Here is a 20,927-nt window from a genome sequence, read left to right on the forward strand (position 1 = left end):
TCCTCCCTTCCTATCCTTCTGTCTCAGGAACCTGGTACCACCCTAAAGCCATGATGAACAAAGCTGACAGCACAAACACAAAAAACCCCGAAATGGGCTAGATCCTGTATTTCCCTGTAAAACTCCCCAGCACCTTCCTTGGGGAGGACCTGCAGTTTCTGAAGCCTCCTTTGCTGGGCAACGCAATAAAGCTATTGTTCCTCTTTATCCCAAACTCTGTCTTGGCGTTACTATTGTGGCTCCGAAGCTCCAAGGTCGATTTTGGACATCTCCACCCACTGGAAGTTCTCATTCCTTTCCGCTTCCTTCAGGCCTAGAACCAGCGCTGGCTGGTCCCTTTCCATGGGAGGCTCTCTCCCCACCCGTTCACGAGGTTGACCCCCCTCCTCTTTGAGTCCTTGCTCAAGTGTCAGCTTCTCCAAGTCAAGGCCCAGCCTTTTGCAGAGGGACCCACCCTGTTTAAAAATGTACCCCCCTGCCCCACCCGCTCCCAAGCCCCTTCACCTTTTTTACCACATTGCCTTCCCCCACCCCATGTCATTTGCTTATTTGTGGTGTGTGTCTGTGTCCTGTCTCCCAACTCCTCCCATGCCATCTGCCTCAGAGCAGGGATCTTTGTTGGGGTCACCCTGACGCAGCTCCCGTGCCTGGCTCGGGGGAGAAGTTCAGTCGATATTCGTCCGTGTCTCTAGTGCATTCCACTGCCATCACCAGCGCTGCCTGTCAGCCTCAGCATCCCCCCTCCCTCCCAAATTCCACTTGCGATTATAGGTTCCAGCCCCCCAGGTTCCCGAATTCTGCTCCCAGCTCCTAGCGCTTGGCCCACAGGCTCTGGAATCAGGGGTCCGGGATCTCCACTCCCCTCCGGGCTCGGGAATACGCGGCGCCCCCCATCCAGGGTCCGGAATCCAGCCCTTCCCTAGGCTCCGGAATCCAGGCCCCCCAGATCCAGGCTCCGGAATTCAGGATCCAGGCTCTCGAGCCGGGCCCGGAGCCAGGGGCAGCCGTTGGACTGAGATTTTTTGAAAGATCTGGCGCCAAACCCCGCGCGGGATGAGCGCGGCGGCGCGAGGGGCGTGGAAGGAACGGTCGGGACCGGGCTGGCGGGCTGGACGGTCCCGGGAGCGGACCCTCCTACCCCCTACCCGCCCTCCCTGCCCCCAAAGCAGACAGCCATCAACTCTCCTGTGCCCCGAGGCCAGCGGGTCCTGCGTTTGAATCCCGCCTGCGCCCCGTCCCCGCTGGGGGGCCTCGTGCCTTAGTTTCGCCTGCCGGCCAAGGGCCGGGAGCGTCCCGCCGCGTGCCTGGCGGGGGCAGCCTGCGCAGGGGCGCGGCCCAGCTTCGCGGGGCGGGGGCCCAGACCTCCTGCTCGGCGGGCCGGCGGGCGGGCGGGCCGGGGGCGGGGGCCTGGCAGCCGCGGTAGCCGCCCCGTCCGCCCAGCGCCAAAATTTGAAAATTACGGTCGCTTCCCAAACCGCGCGGGGAGGGGGAGCCCCGGGCCCCACCCACGGGAAGCGCAGGGCTTTCTGGGACTTGGAGTCCAGCCCCCGGGGGTCCCGCGTCGGGGGGCCCCGCCCAGCGCTGAGGGGTCGGAGCGGGAGTCGGGGCCAGACTCGTTTCACAGACGGGAAGGCTGAGGCCCAGGGCGGCCCGCGCAACCGGGAGGGGACTGGCGGCATCCTGGCCGGGGAAAGACCGGGAGGCGGAGAGGGGCGAGAGCGCTTAGCGGCGGGTGGGACCCTGCAGGGCCCTGAGTGGGGCCCAGGTCGGCCAGGGCTCTAGGCGGTGGAGGTCAGCGGAGCCCTGACGGGGAGGGGGCTGCAGCTAGGTCTGGGGGTGGGGCGTTGGCAAGGTGACCCCATGCCACCCTCAAACCTCAATCTCTTTCCTCCGCTCTGGCCCTGCCGCCCGGAGTATCACGGATTCATACTTCGCTTTAAATGCCCTCGCATCCTACCGACTGTCTTTTATGTTTGATGAGGGTACAGGCAACAATATCAGGTTTAAAGCACAGGGTAGCTTTTGAGAAAACAGCACAGTGACGGTCTAGCTGGGGATTGTTCCGGCCTGGGTTCTAAGGGGGGGGGGGGCTTTGCTTCTGGTAAGAGGGGAATATATAGTGAGTTTCAGGCGTTCAAGACAGGTGAGTATCCCGCCTCCTCAGAAGGCTGGAAGGACAATCACGTTCTCCGTGTGACATTTTTGAGTCCCTAAGGGAGGCTGTTTCAGCCCAATTCCCCAAGGTGGGATGTCTGGGAAGGAGGGGTTCTCCCGGCAAGTTCCAGGGTGAGGGGAAGGAAGTGGTTCTCAACTGGGGGCAATTTTGCCTCCAGGGGACAGGTGGAAATGTCTAGACATTTTGGTTGTTGGGACTGGAGTGGGCTGTGGTGCTGCTGGCATCACGTGGAGGGGTGGGGAGCCCAGAGATGCTCCTCCACATCCTGCCCCACCGCAGAAAACAACGGGGCCCCAATGGCCATGCGCCAAGACACTGCTCTATAGATTCGCCTCTGCTGGATGTTTTATATATGGTGGAATTGGATAGTATGTGGCCTTTTGTGCCTGGCTTCTTTCAATGAGGTGTTTCTCTTTTTGTTTTTTTTAAATTGAGGTATCATTGACATATAACATTGTAGAAGTTTCAGGTGTATGACCTCATGATTTGATATTTGTGTACCTTGTTGAAATGATCACAGTAGGTGTAGTTGGCATCCATCAATACACATAGTTACAATTTTTTGTGTGTGTGAAGAGAACTTTTAAGGTCTACTCTCTCTGCAACTTTCAGATATACAATACAATGTTATTAACTATAGTCACCATGCTGTGCATTACAGCCCCAGGACTTCTTTATTTTATAACTGGAAGAGTGTGTGCCTTTTGACCGCTTCGCCTATTTTGCCCACCTCCCACCCCTCCACCGGCAACCACCAACAACCTGTTCTCTGTATCTGTGAGCTCAGTTATTTTTTTTTAAGTTAATTAATTTTTTTTAGTAATCGCTTCAACCAAGGTGGGGCTTGAACTCACAATGCCGAGATCAATGGTCGAGTGGTACGCTCTTCCGACTGAGCCAGCCAGGCGCCTGCTGTGAGCTCAGTTATTTACCTTATCTTATCTTATTATTTCATTTTGATTGTACATGTAAGTGACATCACTGAGCATGTTTTTGAGGTTCCTTCACCTTTAATTTTAAAAGGACTCCAAAGAGGTAGGTAGGTTCTACAAGTCGGGAAAGTGGGCATTGGAAAGAAACCCGGTGTCACTCGGTGGCGAGCTGGGAGTTTCAGGTCCGGAGGCTTGGCCCTGGACGCTAGCCGTTTCAGGAACAGCAATGTGTCGACAGAGCGAGAACCTGAGCGGGAGGCGAGCAAAGCCTTGCCCGCACAGGAAACTACAGCTCCCGGCTTGCCCCGCGCAGCCAGGACAGACTACAAGTCCCAGGCTGCCCCGCGGCGGCGGGCGCCGGGCGCCATCTTGGTCGGCGGCGCGGATTGAATGAGCCCGCCGCGCCGCGGCCGCCGTCCCGAGCCGCGCGGGCCCCGAGCCGCTGTCGCCGCCGCCGCCACCACCGCCGCCATGGCCACGCCGCTGCCCAGCCGCGCAGGCGGGCCCGCCACGCCGCTGTCGCCCACGCGCCTGTCGCGGCTGCAGGAGAAGGAGGAGCTGCGCGAGCTCAATGACCGCCTGGCGCACTACATCGACCGTGTCCGCGCGCTCGAGCTCGAGAACGACCGGCTCCTGCTCAAGATCTCCGAGAGGGAGGAGGTGACCACGCGCGAGGTGGGCGCGCAGCCGGGGCTTCGACCTCTGAGGGTCCCCGGGGGCTCCCGCGCGCGAGAGGTGACACTGGGCAGGCCCCGCCCACCGGGGGGGTCCCCGGGGTTCGGGGGGCCCTAGGGGCGCACGCTGGGGTGGGCCTCGGCCTCTGACTCTACCCGGGGGGTTTCGGGGACCTCCCGTGGGTGAGGTTTGGAAGCCGGGCGGGCCTGCCCACCTAGGGGATCCTCAGGGAGTCTCGAGGGGCTCCAGGAGAGGGGTGCACACTGGGGCAGGCCCCGCCCACCGAGGAGTCCGAGGGATTTTTCGGGCGACCTGTGAGAGAGGGGTGCACACTGGAGCAGGTCCCGCCCACCGAAGGTTCCCCAGGGTTTTTCGGGGGACCTGTGAATGAGGGGTGCACACTGGAACAAGCCCCGCCCGCCGAGGGGCCCGCAGGGGATTTCGTGTATCCACTGAGTGAGGAGTGCAGTCTGGGGTACCCCCCTCCTCTGAGGGATCCCCAGAGGATCTCGGGGCCCCCTGTGCGAGTGGTGGAGATGGGGCAGGGCCGAGCCCTGAGTAGTTAGAGGCGATCTGGGGATCCCCTGGCTGAGAGGGAATGAGCCAGAGTAAGCCCCGCCCCTAAGCGAGGTGGGGAGTCTCGGGGATGCGTTAGGATGTTCTGGCGTCCTGGGAGGAAATTTGGTGGGGTTCTCGGGTCTCGGAGGAGACCGGGAGTTCATACTGTGTGGAGGGTCTCATGGTCGCGGGGGGGGGGTCTCTGGGGGGAGTCACGTGCTGTGTTCTCTGTGGAACTCTGCAAAGGCCCTGTGATGAGTTCTGGGGAGTTGAGGGACTGGGGAGGTGGTTTGGCTGCAGGGTCCGTCTCCTACCCGCACCTGGGGTGGGTGGGCATCCGAGGGGAGGGGGTCTGATGCCTCAGGGGTCCCATGGGAAATTTGAGAGGTCCTCAGGTGGGCCTTGGGGCCCCCGTTGGCTGATGGACTGGAGCCTGGTAGGGAATGGGGAGACGTCTGGTCTTGGGGATCCAGTGGGAAGTTTTGGTTTCCACGTGGGTCTCAGGGCTTCACTGCAGACTGAGGGAGAGGGGCTGGGTAAGCCCCACCCTGCAAGGGCAAGTGAGGGCTGGGTGTCCTGGGTGGGTCCTTTCCTTGGTTGGGTACTGTGGCTCCAACCCAACCCTCCCCCAGTCCCCACAGGCCCCAGGCTCTTTTCTTACTTAGCTGGCCCCTGCTGGCCCCTTGAAACCCAAGTGTGGTTTCTCTGAATAAGGGTGGGGGGCTGGGGGAGTGCTCACCCTGTGGTTCCCCCTGAGGGCCCGTAGGAGAGCCAGGCCCTGAAGCCAGAATGTTCTAGAGCCTAGGCTTCCCTAGGCTTCCCTATCCTGACCGTGGACCAAGTGACAGATTTGGAGGAGAGCAGCTAGGGGGTCATTTCAGGGAGCCACTTGCCCTTTGTGTGACTCAGGGCAAGTCACTTAAATTCTCTGGATCTCAGTGCTTTTGTAAAATGGAAATAACAATGCCCCCCTTTTGTGCTGGCTGGTGGGGCGTGTGTGTTAATATGTGTTTTGTAGAATAAAGGACAGGCGCCCCGAGGAAGTATTCCGTGGGTTCTGTCGCCCCTGTTTCATCGTTGCCAGGACAGGCAATGGCTCAGAAAGTGTCTTGGGTGATGATGGGGAGGAAGTTTCGCTGGTAGGTGGTGCTATGTTGCTCGGGATTGGATTCAAACTCAGATGCAAACTGCTTTTAGTCAGTGTGACCTTGGGCAGGTTTTGTCATTAATACGATGGGGCTAGAATTGTCTGCCCCCGAGGTGGCCCCCTGATGTCCTCAGGATGTGGACCCAGTTCCTGCCTGCTGGGTTGGTTGGTGCGCCACCCATGTGAGTTTCTTGTCTTTCCCCTGGCCTTGCTTGTCCCACCTGCAGGTGGGGTGAATGGCAAACAGACCTTTGGGGGTGATGGGCCTGCTGGGCCCAGTGGCAGTGACCAGCATGCGCTGGGTGGGTGTTGTACCTAGAGCCCGTGCGGGAGCGCATGGGGAACCCGGTCCGCCAGCTGTCTGGGGAGCAGCATCATTCCCTTCTCAGCTGGTGAGGCCTCCTGGAAACCAGATGAGCTCAAGGGAACAAAGGCAGTCTTGCTGTGGGTGATAAACCTGCCCCACTGTGAGCTCAGGGGCTGTGTGGGGGCTCTAGGTGTCACCCCGGGGTGAGGGCTGCGCTCCCACCTGGAGCTGGGGAGTTGCCACCAGCTTGTTCTGGAGCTTCTACCTGCCCGTGGGGCCAGGTGATAAATGCCCCTCGGAACTGGGCAGTGGAGGGAGCTGGTGACCTACGGAGGGAGGGGATGCTGGAGCAGTGAGGGCGGGAGTGGTCCCGTGGGCTCTCTAGAGGGAGTGACCTGGAAATGGCCTTGGCTAGGGGCGGGGGCGGGGAGGGTGGGGAGGCTTGCCGGGCTCTGGAGAGGTGGGTGGGCAGAAAAGCAGAGAGGGGGCCGGGAAGGTGGCTCCAGTAGGAGGGATGTGTGCGCTTTACCTGAACAGCAGCTCCTTGCCACCATGGAGGCTGCCCCCAGGGACATTAGTGGTCGTCAGGCTGGGGGTGCTCCTGGCATCAAGTGGTGCTCAGGATGGCCCCACCCCCGAGGATGTTCCAGCCCCAAATGCCATTAGGAGAAGCTACTTCAGGCACCCTTTGAAGATGCCTTTTAAAATGTTATAAGCATACCACACGCTTGTAGTAAAACCTAAACAGTTGAGGTAAAACTGAAGCTTCCAAGCCCTTGCTGTTCTGCCCGTGGGCACACTCTCACACGTGCCTACCTACAGGTCCCGCTGGGTATTGGTCGGGTGGGCAGTGCTCTCCTGAAGAGCCATGTGCTCATGTCACTGGAGGGTTTCTGGAAGGGCTGGGGCCGGGCCGGATTTCTGTTTGAGAGAGGTCTTGTGTGCTGGCCGGGAGGGAGGGGACCCGGGAGGGGAAGGCAGTTCTCCAAGGAGCCTCCCCACTTGGGTGTTAAGTTCCTCCAGCCTTCGGTTTCTTTTCTCTTACCTGCCAGGGTGTCCTGTTGCTGCTGGGGGGTGGGGGCAGGTAGGGGGCTCCCTCAGGTGGACCCAGGGAGCAGGGGCAGGGTGCGGTGAGCTGGGTGGGAGGAAGTAGCACTTGGGGCTGCCTGTGTCTGGGGATTACCTGCAGAACTGTGGTTCTTAGCTGGGAAGATTTCATCCCCCAGAGACTCGGGAACAGGAAAAGGCCACCTCGGGTTATCTGGACACCCCCCTCCCCACGCTCCACCTCCCTGGCCAACACATGCTAACACATTTGTTCATTCTTGGCAGTTGCAGAATGCCATTAAAGACCAAACAAAAGGCCCAAGCCATTGGTCTCCCATTGCTGTGGCCCAGGCTTCTGCAGGGACTGTCACAGGTGCAGGGAAGCAAGTCCTGCCAGCAGAGCACCTGTTAGTGATCTGAAAGAGGCTGTGTGCTTGTCCTCTACAAGCATTTTCTACATTGTCCCAGGGCCATAGAGTGGGTTTGGCAGATGTTTTCTGAACAGGGCTAGAGTCAGCATTTTCAGCTCTGTGGGCTGGAAGTCTCCATCACAGCTACTCAACTCAGCCGTCACGGACACTATGTAAAGGAACGGGCCAGGCTGCGTGCCAATAAAACTTTATTTATACACATGGAAACCTAAATTCCTGTAATTTGCCTGTGTCACAAAACTTCTTTTTCTTCCCCCCCCACCTTCGCCATTTAAAGATGTAAAAACTGTCCTGGGCTTGCAGGCTGGACAAACACAGGCGTTGGGATGGAATTTGGCTTGTGGGCCTGAGTTTGCAGACCTGGCTGTAGATAAGTGCCTTATTAAGACAGATGGACATGTGCCCGCATGTCTGCGCGTGCACGCACGGACGTGAAACACTGCGTGGACTTAGTACTTTTATTTAGTAATCTCTACAACCATGGCGCTTGAACTTCCACCCTGAGATCAGGAATTATGCGTCCCAGACAGCCGGGTGCCCCAGAACTCGGTACTTTAACCAAGACATTTGAGGAGACTGAGACCGTGGCCTGGGTCAGGCCACGGGTGAATCCAAGGGGTTGCCACGGGTGCAGAGCAGGGTCAGGACGGGTGAATCCAAGGGGTTGCCAAAAATCTCGGTTGTGGAGACAAGCAATATGATGTATTTTTACTTACTCAACCTTATTTCTCGGGGGGTGGGTCTCGACTGTCTGTTAAAACCCCGACTCTTCTGGAAAGTCCCACCTCCCAGAAGCTCCTCTGTCCCTGGCCAGGGGATGGTGGTTACCTGACCACGTCGCAGGTCCTTGGCAGCTCCCTGCAGCCGCCTCTGCTCTGGGGCCTTTCCCATGGAAGGGAGGTGTCCCGGCTGCCCCTGCACCCCCCAGCCCAGACACCTGCTGGTATCTTGTAGTTTCGTGGGAGGTGGTGTAGGTTTCAAAGCTGGCTGCCCTGGGAGTGGTTCTGATTGTTGTCCTCCGTCCACCTTCTCTGTCCGCAGCTTCATTGAGCTTGAATTCTCAGCCCCTATGGCTCTTCCAACAATGCTCTACAGCTCAGTGGTCTTAGCGTGTTTAGATGTGTGCAACCATCGCCTCTGTCCAATTCCGGAACATTCCCATCTTCCCAAAAGAAGCCCTGTCCCCATCAGCCGTCACCCCCCCCAGCCCCCACGAGCCCCCTTTCCATCCGCGGATGAGCCTCTTCTGGACGTGTCACGCACGTGGACTCACACCCCGTGTGGCCTTCCGTGTCTGGTTCCCTCCCTGAGCGTCGTGGGCTCGGGTCCGTCCCCGGGGCAACACGTGAGGGCGCCTTGCTCCTGCTCGCGGCCGTGGGACGTGCCCGTGGGTGTGTGGACACACTGTATGTATCTGCTGGTCCACTGATGGACGTTTGGGTCATTGATACCTTCCGGCTGCTGTGAACTGTGCCATGAACATGCACACAGGTTCATGTGCGTGCACGTGTTACTTCTACCGCGTAGGTAGGTCCCAGCAGTGGAGTCACAGGGCTACAGGGTCAGCTGCCCGACCCCGGCGGCTGGCCCGTTTTCCACTCCCGCCGGCTGTGTGTGGAGGTCCCGATTTCTCTGTGTTGCTGCCAGTGTCTGTTATCCTTTGTCTTTTTGACTCTGGCTGTCCTAGTGGGGTTGAGGGACTCTCTCACCGTCCTGGTTTGGTTCCAGGTATTTGTAAACGCCTGTGCCTGCCCTCTGCACATAGACATGGGGGGGATGGGGGAAGGTTGGGGGTAACAAGGCCACGAAAAGCATGAGCTGTGTGCCCATCTGGTGGGTGACCGGGGTGGGGGACAGGGGACCTGGGCAGGTCAGGCCGGCTGGGGTCACCCCAGGGGTAGGGGGGCTGAGCTGGGTGGGGAGGCCTCTGGCATCAGTAGGAGCCGTGTCCAGCCCGGGAGCGCCCGCTGTCGGTGGAAAGGGGTTTCTCCATGACCTGGGCCTTGCTGCACCCCCTCAGGTGAGCGGCATCAAGACGCTGTATGAGTCGGAGCTGGCCGATGCCCGCAGGGTGCTGGACGAGACCGCGCGGGAGCGGGCGCGGCTGCAGATCGAACTGGGGAAACTGAAGGCTGAGCTGGAGGAGGCGAACAAGAGGTAGGTGTGCAGCTGAGGTGTGGTGCGTCCCCGGCGGCCCTGAGCCACACCCAGACACCCTTGGTGCGGGGTCATGCGGGCTGGCCGCTGGGGAGTGAGGGTGCTCTGTGGCCTGACCCTCTAGCTGGCCCTTCCCACCACCTTTGGTCCCCAACATAATTCAGCCCAGAACGTCCTAGACTTGGAACCACACGGTGTGTGGCCTTCTCAGCCCGGCTGCTCTTTCTCAGAGCTGTGCTGCTGAGGTGCCTCCGTGGAGGAGGTCCACTGGAACAGAACAGAGCGCAGAGGTGGCCCCACAGTCGAGGCACCTGGTCTTTGGCCAAGGGGCAAAGGCCATCTGTAGTTTTAAGCGGCCAGGTAGCCTGTATCCCATCAGTTTAGTAGGTTTTTTAATTAAAAAGTGATTTGTGCTTCTTGGGGAAGATTGAGGAAATTCCAGAGTCAGCACTGCCTGAGACCCCAGCTGCTCTGCCTGGGATCAGTGCAGATTCCAGAAGCCTCCGGATGCCTGGGATCCTGTGTGTGGCTCCTTGTCTGGGCCCAGGAGTCTTGTTTTTTTCTGCTTAGCAGTCACAGGTGCTCACTGGTGAGAAAGTGGAAAATGCAAGATAGTTTAAAGAGAAAAGTAAAAGTCTACAGCAGCCTTGCAGGCTTTCCCCAGACAGAGCTGCCATGGCTGGCCTGAGCGCCCGCACGCGCCTCCGTAAACTCATGGCAGACGCCGGAGACAATGGGTGGGGGTGGGGGGCTTTGGAGGCCACGAGCCTTTCATGAACGTCCCCCTGGGTCATCAGATGTCCTCTGTGCCGGGAGTCTGTCCTGGCCGCCGGGATGTTGCCGGGCCCGGGGCCGGTTCACCAGGGGTGCTGTGGCTGTGTGAGGGAGGACCCGACAGATAGGCCACATCTCCCGCTTAACCCTCCGGGACTTACTGTTACACAGATGAGGAGGCCGCGTTCGCACCTTGAAGCTCGTGAGACGTGGCCAGTGAGACATAAGCCAGTGGGAGCCACCAGTGCCCCTGCTTTCTGGGCCATTCTGCGTAGTTCTGCAGAATCCAAATATTGGATAAAGTTGTTTAGAAATTTTCCACATTGAGGTGCCTGGCTGACTCAGTTGGAAGAACATGTGATGCTTAATCTTGGGGTTGTGAGGTCAAGCCCTACATTGGGTGTAGAGATTATTTAAATGAACTTTTAAAAAAAAGAAAAATTTTACACATCACCTGATGCCTCTGTTCCTGTTACCCTGGTTTTGTCACTGATCTCAAACTTGCCAGGCACACCTCACCCCAGGGCCTTTGCACTTCTGCTTCCTGTGCCCAAATACTCTTCTCTCAGAAATAATGGATCTGGCTCATTCTTACACTCCCCTCATCCAAGTCTATTTCAAGGGTGACCCCCACCGGGGCTTGTGTGCCTTAAAAGTGTGGTTCCCACCGGCTTGTGCTCATCCCTCACCTCCCGTCCCGCTTCCTCTGCCCTCCTAATGCAGATTCGCATCTGACAGGCAGCACGCCTCACTGTCATCTCCTCTCACGAGAAAGTTCTGCATCGGGAGAGCAAGGGTGTTCCCAGGTGTATCTCTGGCACGAGAGTGGCATTCTCCACAAAGTGGGCCCTCAGTAATGGGTGTCAAACGAATGATTCGTTTCCCCAAACCCCTGCAAAACCTGCTCTAGGGGCTCAGGTTGTGCAGCCCCCAGCCCCATGTGGGTGGGAGAGCAGGACCGTGCGGCGTAAGCTCAGGGACGAGGACCGCAGGGACCCTGAGACCCTCGTGGAGGGGGGCGGTAAAATGCCTCAGTGGAGCTCCATGTTCCCAGGGCTGTTGTGGAGGACACGAGCAGCTTGGCGGCCGAACTGACTGGTCTCTGCACCACCCCCCTTGTGCAAGCTGATGCTGCGTCCCCAGTGGTTCTCACTGGGTGGCGGGGGGGGGGGGTGCACCAGGACGCTATTCGGCCCCCACAGCGCCCTCTTTGTGAGCAGCGCTGGGGGGAGACCCTGGGTGTCCCTACTCTTGCTGGGGACAGCTCTGTCGGCTCCCGGGTGGAGAGGTGGTATGCATTCAATTCCAAGAAGACGGAGGATTCCTTTGAGAAATGTTCAAGAGCCTCAGACCCATGCTAGTAATAGCTGGGCGTTAAGGAATCTATTTGCCTTCTTTAATATTGGGGAAAATTGTCCCTAGAATATCAGATGAGCCTGCTTAAAGTAGCTTAAGTTTACAAACAAGATCGACTTTTCAAAGGCCAGGATTTTAATATGCAACTTTAATAAATTATACATTAACTTTTTTAAAAATTGTTCTCCCCTAAATGATCCCTCCTGTGTTGAAAAATCACAAAAAAATTACATTAAAGCTCTTTCCTTGAGGCTTTTTTGAGCACTTGTATTTGTTAGCTGGTGGAATCCTGATGTGCAGAGCAGGTCTGAAGAAGGGGCAGCTTTTTGGGTGACAGCCTGGGCCCCGTTACCCCAGAGCAGATGCTCAGAGGCCAGAGTGAGCTGGTCCCTGGGCTTCCTGGCGCTGCCTGAGGGGCCCCCTGTAGCCCCCCACACCCAGCTTGCCCCTCGTGCTCCTGCCTAACGCCTGCTCTTGACTTGCAGCTCCAAGAAGAGGGAGGGTGAGCTCACGGTGGCCCAGGGCCGCGTGAAGGATCTGGAGTCGCTGTTCCACCGGAGCGAGGCAGAGCTGGCCGCCGCCCTCAGCGACAAGCGCGGCCTGGAGAGCGACGTGGCTGAGCTGCGGGCCCAGCTGGCTAAGGCAGGTTTCGGGCGGGTTTCCCCAGTCTGGCGGGGAAGCTGGGGATGCTGGGGGCCGGCGTGAGCGCTGCGGGCGGCCAGTTTCCAAGTCCTGACACCGTCTGTTGGAGTGTGTATGTTTAAGGGGATCCCTGGGCCCCGAGAGGCCATATGGTGCGGCAGACAGTGTCACCTTCGCCTGCTGTCGTGTCTCCCAGGCAGAGGACGGTCACGCGGTGGCCAAAAAGCAGCTGGAGAAGGAGACGCTGATGCGCGTAGATCTGGAGAACCGTTGCCAGAGCCTGCAGGAGGAGCTCGACTTCCGGAAGAACGTCTTTGAGGAGGTGAGTCTCAGGGCTGACTGTACCCCCACACGGGAAAGTTCGTGGTCTCCCACTTCCCGGAGGGCAGAGCCACGATCGGGGTAGGCCGGGGCCATGCTCCCTCTGGAGGCTCCAGGGGAAGGTCCTACTGCCTCTCCCAGCCCCGGGGTGGGGGGCTCTAGGTGTCCCCCAAGCTCGTGGCCGTGTGCCTCCCTCTGTGCTTCTGCCTTCACGTGGCCTCTCCCCGTCTCTGCTCTTCTATCTCTTATGAAAGACACTTGTCATTCCACCCGGATGATCCAGAAGGATCTGATTTGGAGATTCATTAATCCCATCCGCAAAGCCCCTTTTCCAAATAAGGTCACACTCCTACTTCTGGGGATTAGAACGTGGACACATCTTTTTTTTTTTTAAGATTTTATTTATTTAACAGAGAGAGACACAGTGAGAGAGGGAACACAAGCGGGGGGGGGGGGCAGAGGGAGAAGCAGGCTCCCCGCCGAGCAGGGAGCCCGATGCGGGGCTCGATCCCAGGACCTGGAATCATGACGTGAGCTGAAGGCAGACGCTTAACGACTGAGCCACCCAGGCGCCCCAAGTTCCTTTTTTCTTAATGTAACTCTTACACTGACATGTCCTAGTTCTGGCTGGGAGATCTACAGTCCTGCTGAAGGGGACCAGAGTGCTGGGTTTTCATGATGTGCATAGAATTCTACTGAACAGGTGACTCTAAACACACGTGTGCATTCTTTCATAAACCACATTTTAGAGATGCCCTCCAAGAGGATTTGAGAGTTCTCATGTATTCTCATTATTAGTAAGTGTATTTGTCATACTGTGAATGTTGAATACTACAAAATGCTCTTTCTCTGCCTACTAAGATAATTTTAGATAGGTTATTTAAAATGTGGCCCTGGATCCATCTTTTGGGGCGCCACCATTGAACCCACGGCAGACCCTCTTTGTGAAAGGGAAGCGGCGGGCCCCTCTGCTTCTGTTGCTTCCTGGGTCCCCCCTGCCAAGCTCTGAATCCCTGGGCCTGGGCTCGGGGGTATGGCGGGCCCACCTGGGAGTGAACGACAGTCCTGGCAGTTAGAGCTGGGGTTTCTGTGTCTTCTCGGAATGGATGTGGTGTGGGGCCCCTCCCAGCTCATCGTCACAGAGCTCATTGTCCTGTCACGGCCCAGAATGGAACTCCGGGGCCAGCCGGTTCATGCACTCAGTGCCCGGGGGGAGCTGCTGGTAGGAAGCATGCCCGTACAACTGAGGAGCGGCCTCCAGCTGCAGCCAGGCCTGGCCGGGGCCGGGGCAGCTAGGAAGGAGCCCCTGAGGGAACCCCTGAAGGCATCCTCCAGAGCCCTGAAGCCTTCGAGGGGGTCTGTATGGGGCCCTGAACTTACGAGGAAGGATCCCGGGAAGAGAGCCATGCGGGGACCTGTGAGGGGAGCCCGAAGGACACCCTGGAAGGGCTCCTGGCGGGGCTCCCTGAGGCCAGTGGCCAGGAGCTCCTGGCGCGGAGCCATGCAGCGAGCCTTGCGAGCGGCCATAGGGGGCCCCGTGAAGGTGGGTGTGCTGGTCCTGGATTCCCCAAGCTTCATGGCTTCTTTGTAAACAGGGCTGGCTCACTTGAGAAACATCACTATTGTTTTTACAAGCTGATGGCACAGGGTGGTAAGCGACTGCTCTCTGCTGGAGTGAGTTTCTTGGAGGAAAGGCACTTGCCTTTCCTTGTAGCCCCGGGCTGGTGAACAGCGCCCTCTGCCCGCACCTGAGCCCACCCTGTGTTTGGGGGGCTGTGCGCTAGGCCCAGACCTCCCACTGGTTTGTTTAGTGTTGCGGCGGCCTCCTTAGGGCCAGGTCTCTGTGCCTCGGACCCCAGGTGCCTGAGACGGGCTCGGCAGGAAGTCTTTTTTTTTTTTTTAAGATTTTTTTTATTTATTTGAGAGCGAGAAAGAAAAAACATGAGTGTGCAAGCAGGGAGAGGAGCAGAGGGAGAGGGAGGGGGAAAGAATCTCAACAAGCTGACTCCCACTGAGTGCACAGCCCAACTTGGGGCTCAGTCCCGCTACCCTGAGATCATGACATGAACTGAAACCAAGAGTTGGAGGCACAACCCAATGAGCCACCCAGGTGCCCCTCGTCAGGAATTCTTTTAACCACAGCTTTATTAAAATATTCCTGTACCATAAAACTTTTAAAGTGTACAAGTTGGTTGGTTTTAGTACATTTACAGAGTTGTGCAACCTTCACCTCTATTTAACTCTAGAACATTCTGTCGGCCCAAAACGAAACCCCGTCCCCATCAGCGGTTACTCCCCGTCCGGCCCCCGCGAGCCCCCTTCCCGTCCGCGGATCAGCCTGTTCCGGACGTGTCACCCACGTGGACTCACACCCCGTGTGGCCTTCTGTGTCTGGTTCCCTCCCTGAGCGTCGTGGGCTCGGGGTCCGTCCCCGGGGCCGCGCGTGTGGGCACCTGTGCTCGTGGCCGAGGGACGCTCCCGCGCGTGGGGGACACGTTTTATTTACTGCTTGTCAGCTGGGGGCTATCGGGGCCGTGTCCGCTCTGTGACTCTCCGGCGGTTCGTTGTTTTGAGCGCTCACGTGGACTTGGGGCTCGGGTTGAGGACACTGGTGACCCCGAGGCTGGGGACCCAGGGCGGGGGCGCTGACCGCCGCGCTCTGGCGCAGGAGGTGCGGGAGACGCGGCGGCGGCATGAGCGCCGCCTGGTGGAGGTGGACAGCAGCCGGCAGCAGGAGTACGACTTCAGGATGGCGCAGGCGCTGGAGGAGCTGCGCGGCCAGCACGACGAGCAAGTGCGGCTGTACAAACTGGAGCTGGAGCAGACCTACCAGGCCAAGGTGCTGGCGGGCGGCGGGCGGCGGGCAGGGCGGGGGGGGAGCTCCCTGCCCGCCGCCCGCGCCCCGCCCCTCACACACCTGTCCGTGTCCCTCCAGCTGGACAGCGCCAAGCTGAGCTCTGACCAGAACGATAAGGCCGCCAGTGCCGCCCGGGAGGAGCTGAAGGAAGCCCGCATGCGTGTCGAGTCCCTCAGCTACCAGCTCTCCGGCCTCCAGAAGCAGGTGACTCCCGAGGGCCTGCCCCCGCCTCGGCCCTGCCACTGCTGCGGGACCCTCCTTCTGGCGTCTCGGGTGTAGACGAGCCACGAACGGCAGTGTGGGTGATGCACCACCCCTCCCCTCCTGGCCGGGGGAGTGGGGTGGCTGTTGGGCCCACCGACCACCAGAGCCCTCGTGCTGCGGGGCCTGGTCTCTGCCCACGCCTCCCCCCGCCCTCCAGGGCCTCCTGCCCGCTGTGGGTGCCCGCGCGCACACGCAGCCCGGTAGGCTTCTCTGCGTGACCCGCAGAGGCCGCCCTGACCTGGCCGCCCGGACTCCCCCCACCGCCCGCCAGGCCAGTGCCGCAGAGGACCGGATTCGCGAGCTGGAGGAGACCATGGCTGGGGAGCGGGACAAGTTCCGCAAGATGCTGGACGCCAAGGAGCAGGAGATGACCGAGATGCGGGACGTGATGCAGCAGCAGCTGGCCGAGTACCAGGAGCTGCTCGATGTCAAGCTGGCCCTGGACATGGAGATCAGCGCCTACCGCAAGCTCCTGGAGGGCGAGGAGGAGAGGTGGGGGTGGTCTCAGGAGAGGGAGGCCAAGGGGGCGAGGCCAGGAGGGAGGGGGTGGGGCTACAAGGCGCGAGGAGGAGAGGGGTGCAGGGGGCGGGGCCGGGCGAGGAGCCGGGGCGGGGGGGGGGGCGGGGAGAGGCGGGGCTGCAGGGGGGCTGCCGAGCGAGAGGCTTGGGCCCCTCAGGAGCCCCGGTCCGCCCTCGGTCCCGCCCCACAGGCTGAAGCTGACCCCCAGTCCGGCGTCACGCGTCACCGTCTCGCGGGCCACGTCGAGCAGCAGCAGCGGCGGCGTGTCCACGGCCGGGCGCCCGGGCCGCAGCAAGCGCAAGCGGCCGGAGGCGGAGGAGTCGCCGGGCCCGGGCTCGAGCGGCATCGGCTCCGGCAGCAGCAGCAGCGGCAGCACCAGCTTCCATCTGACGCAGCGGGCCTCGGCCTCGGGCGGCATCGGCATCGAGGACATCGACCTGGAGGGCAGGTTTGTGCAGCTGAAGAACAGCTCGGACAAGGTGAGGGGCCTGCACCCCGGGGCGCGGGGTGGGGGGCAGCCTCCCCGAGCTGTGCGTCAGGCGCCGTGTCCCCTGTGCCAGGACCAGTCCCTGGGGAACTGGCGAATCAAGAGGCAGGTCATGGAAGGGGAGGAGATTGCCTACAAGTTCACGCCCAAGTACGTGCTGCGCGCCGGCCAGACTGTCACGGTAAGTGGCCGTGGAAGGCCGGGCGGTGGGGAGAGTGGCCCTGGGCGACCGATGTGAGTGGTGGCTGGGGTGTGGGGCGTTCTTGAGAAGCAGGCAATGGCTTGAGGGGGCGGGGGGGCAGTGGTCGAGTGACTTGGCTCTGAGAACAGCTGAGTCCTGTCGCGGGTCACCTGTGTGCCCTTGGACCCTCCCTGGAGCCCTTTGGAGCCCCGTGGTGACGCGAGTCACAGGCGCTGACCCCGGGGGCTGATGGGCTTCCGGTCTCCGCTCAGCCTGCATTTGCTGACATGAGCCCGTGGCCACCAGACCTCAGTGTCTCCTTTACCCTGGCTGGTGGCGTGTGGTACTGGGCCTGGAGCCAGCATTGATGGGGAGGCCCTCCTGTGTCCCCAGGTGTGGGCTGCTGGTGCGGGAGTGGCCCACAGCCCCCCCTCGACGCTCGTGTGGAAGAACCAGAACAGCTGGGGCGTGGGCGAGAGCTTCCGGACCGTCCTGGTCAACGCCGACGGGGAGGTGGGTGCCCAAGGCCTGCCGGGGGCCACCCCCATCCTGGCTCTGGAGTCCTTCCTGGGGTCCCCGTCTCACCCTTACCACCCCACAGGCCCAGGGAGCACAACCCTGGGTTCGGAACGTGGCTCTCGGTGTGCTGAGGCTCGGCTGGAGCACCCGGGCCTGACCACCACCGTGACGGGCTGCGCCCCCGCTGCCCGAGGGGTCAAGTGTCTGTGGCCCTTCTCCTGCGCAGGAAGTGGCCATGAGAACCGTGAAGCAGTCCTCGGTGGTGCGGGAGACGGAGAACGGGGAGGAGGGAGAGGAGGAGGCAGCAGAGTTTGGCGAGGAGGATCTTTTCCATCAACAGGTAGAGGCCCCCAGGTGGCGCGTGGGGACGCCCACTGGGACGCGCATGCGTACGCCGCCGGCAGGTTCCCGCGGTGCTGCTCCGGCTGCCGCGTCTGGGCGAGGCTGGCCGTGGCTGGCTCTTGGCACCGCCCAGGCCTCGCCCCGCCTGGAGGGCCGCGCGCCCACCGCCGCCAGAGGTGGCCTGTCGGGGGAATACCCTTGTCTCCTGGCTCTTGCTCCTTGGGTGGACCTCAGGGTTCTGGCCCCGGGGCCCCCAGGAGTGGGGTGTTGAACCCCGGGCACCTCCGGGTGGCGCCGGTGTAGCCTTGAGGGTCCTCAGGGAACGGGCTCTGAGGCCACTGCTCCTTCCTGCCAGAGATACCAGGGCTTAAGTAACGGTGTTCGGGCGAAGGGTTCCTGAGGCTCTGGGGCTGAGCTGCAGCCCCTCTGCGTGGTAAGACTCGTGTCTGACCTTTAAGTCCTGATGGCCTGTGTAGCTCGGAACAGAAGGAAGGGAGACGGCGAAGGTTCTGGATCAGGGACAGTTGAGGCTGAAGCTGCGGCCCCATCGACTTGCTGGGGGGGGAGGGGGCACAGGCCCTGGGCCAGCCCCTCTCCGGCAGGGGTTGGGGGACCTGCCTGGCCAGGTGGGCACGTGCAGGCCTCTTAGGTTGCCGGGCTTTCTTTCTAGGGGGACCCAAGGACCACCTCGAGAGGCTGCCGCGTGATGTGAACGGAACACGCCTCATCAACTGTCTTTACCCCAGAGCCACCGAAAACTATTTTTATATCATTGGCTGTCTTTAGTCCTTGATACATTTCTAGAGAATTTTTAAGCATACTGCCAGAACGTGGGGGCGGGTCTCTGTGATCTTTCCTATGGGTGGGCTTCCTTGGACCCTTCCTTCATCACCCCTGGCCAGAGTTCTCTTTGGTGCCCCATTTCACCATTTGGTTGAATTCGAGGCCGAGGAACCTAATGGCTGACGGGGGTTGGGCATGGAGGCTGGGAGGCCGGGCCAGGGGCTGCCAGGGCTGGGGCTCTTGTGTCCAGGAGCCGCCCCGTGGGCCTCGAGTGGGTGGAGAGCAGCACTGCCTAGGAGTTCAGTTGTTTTATGAAGCTCCTTAAAAACCAAATCCAGAATCCAGGTTCTGACCTGGGGCAGGGGGGCAGGCGCGTCCCCTGTGGAATTTTGGTGGCCCGGCTGCAGGTGCTGGAGTGTGGGGTTTTGGCCGCCTGGCCTGGGCTCCGGGGCTCTGGTGTAAGTCCTTGTGATGGTGTGTGGCCGCGGGCCAGGTTTCTAAGCACATATCGAGGCACTCTGCAGTGGGCCCCCTTTTCCCTTCCTGGCTGTCTGGCCCTCGAGTTTCTGGAGCTTTCTGTAGTCCAGTTCCTAAGCTTGCAGGACCAACAGGGCGGGAGAGAGAGATGGAAACCCGGGGAACAGGGACAGCTCCGTTTGGAGACTTGTCACTAGGTAAATGGCCAGGGGACAGGTGGAAAGGGAAATGGGGTCACCTTGGAAGCAAGTGCCCCTGGTTTCAGAGCCACTGTCCACGGGGAGCAGCCAGTTCCTGCCCGCCGTGAGGAGAGCAGCTTGAGGGTGAGCCACCGGACCACCCACACGGCGTTTTCCCACTCTGTGCCTTGTGCCTGGGGCCGAGTCCCAACGCCCGCCGACCCCTGTATGTGCGTGTCCCGCTGTCCTAGCTTCTGTGGCGACCTCGCTGAAACGCTGTGTCTCCGACATGCCGGTGCTGGCTGATTCCGCAGGATGGCTCCACGGCCCCCAGTCCAGCTCCTGGCTGCCCGGCCCCCTCCGCATTTGCTTCCCATTTGTACCCCCCCCCCACATAGATACACAGAAGTTATTTTTTTAATGGATATTTATTTTTTTACATTGGTCAGTACTCAGATTGCCGGATTCCACTTGAGGCCTCATGCCAGCGTCACTGGGACAGCCCCCCAAGGGGCTGGAGTTGAGGGAGGCTATCTCGGTGACCTCTGAGGCCCCAGACGGCAAATTCCTTCAGAAAGTGCAGCTCGAGTCTTCAAGACGTCATACTGAGCCATGGAGGCACGCTGCCCCCAGAAGGCAGCCCGTTTACAAAGCAGCCAGCCCTTCCCAGCTCGCCCTAGGCCGGGAGCAGCACGCCTGCCTCCCACCTCGGGCCCTACCCCCGCCCCACCCCGCCCCACCCCGCCCCACCCCGCCCCGTCTCACTGCGCTTGGAAACTGCTTGTGGCCGGAGGGTCGGAGGCTTCTGCTGCATCGAGAATCTGCCCGCAGCCCCTTGCTTTAGGTCTAGTTCTTTCCATGGCCACCCGAGTCCCCGGGCCGTGCGCTCGGTTCTCCTCGTGGGCGGAAATGTCTAACCACTCCTCCCCGCGTTTCTGGTGCGCCCCGGGGCGCTCGCTCAGCCTGGCGATGCGCCAGCCCCGCCCCACACATGACCTTTCCCAGGAGGGCTGCCGGCTGCGCATCCCCCCACCCCGCGCCCACACCTCGGGGACCACGCGCACAGTGCGGGCCTGGGGTGCGGAGGCTTGAGGCTTTGGGAGGGTGGGGCTGGGGTCCTCCCGACAGTGTGCCCTGGCCTCGGCCACATCCTGCGAGGTGTCTTGGGGGGGGTCTCATGTGCAGGGAGTGGGCCCCCCTCGTGTCCGGCAGGTGATTCTTGTCGTCTTCAAGCCGGTTCCCCGCCTTATGCCCGCCCGGTGGCGTCCCTGGCCCGGGGGAGGGGTGCCAGCAAGTGGGGGACGGGCGTTGGTAGGGAAGTGCTGGGAGGTCCAGGGTGGAGTCCAGTGTTACAGCGTCAGCGTCGGCCTGGGAAACAGTTCGTGGTTGTCCAACACGCTTAGCTTTAAGCCGCTTTAAAGGACGCGAGACGGTTCCCTCGCCCCGGCCAGCGGCGGCTCGGCGGCCCTCCGGGTGCGGTCTGACCCCGCAGCCCCAGGGCGCGCCCCCGCCGAAGCACCAGCACAGCCTGCCGGGGGGCCGCCCCGAGCGAGCGCCGGGCGGGGGCGCCGGGGGCGGCGTCCACCAACTTGCATGCCAAACGTGTGGTCTTTTTCTTTCTCCAGTGATTTGTAATATGCATTTTATGACTGGAAACTTTTTGTACAACACTCCAATAAACATTTTGGTTTTAAGTGCTGCCCCCGAGTCCGCTCTGACACAGCTGCCCCAGTCCGGCAACAGACCGGCGTCGGAGACCCCAGGGGTTTGACCGGGCCTCCCGTGCCAGCCTGCGC

At 60.6% G+C, this 20,927-nt stretch overlaps 1 protein-coding gene across 1 annotated transcript; it reads left to right on the forward strand.

Moving 5' to 3' along the window:
• Positions 1-3,495: 3,495 nt before the first annotated feature.
• Positions 3,496-20,825, forward strand: LMNB2 (lamin B2). Its single transcript, XM_028126108.2, has 12 exons — positions 3,496-3,783; positions 9,294-9,430; positions 12,046-12,206; positions 12,403-12,524; positions 15,192-15,362; positions 15,459-15,584; positions 15,916-16,136; positions 16,354-16,642; positions 16,724-16,831; positions 17,225-17,344; positions 17,577-17,690; positions 18,363-20,825. Exons 1-12 carry the CDS (start codon positions 3,499-3,501, stop codon positions 18,402-18,404), a joined length of 1,896 nt encoding a protein of 631 aa, XP_027981909.1. The 5' UTR covers positions 3,496-3,498; the 3' UTR covers positions 18,405-20,825.
• The last annotated feature ends 102 nt before the right edge of the window (positions 20,826-20,927 follow it).

Source organism: Eumetopias jubatus, unplaced genomic scaffold, assembly GCF_037043125.1.
Source record: "Eumetopias jubatus isolate StellerSeaLion01/CBP00866 unplaced genomic scaffold, mEumJub1_p1.0 scaffold_1, whole genome shotgun sequence".
Classification (NCBI taxonomy): domain Eukaryota; kingdom Metazoa; phylum Chordata; class Mammalia; order Carnivora; family Otariidae; genus Eumetopias; species Eumetopias jubatus.

Coding starts and splice junctions, on each gene's coding strand:
- LMNB2 (XM_028126108.2), top strand. CDS start 3,499: ATGAGCCCGCCGCGCCGCGGCCGCCGTCCCGAGCCGCGCGGGCCCCGA. Junction 15,585..15,915: donor TCTCCGGCCTCCAGAAGCAG/GTGACTCCCGAG, acceptor ACCGCCCGCCAG/GCCAGTGCCGCAGAGGACCG. Junction 17,691..18,362: donor AGGATCTTTTCCATCAACAG/GTAGAGGCCCCC, acceptor CTTTCTTTCTAG/GGGGACCCAAGGACCACCTC.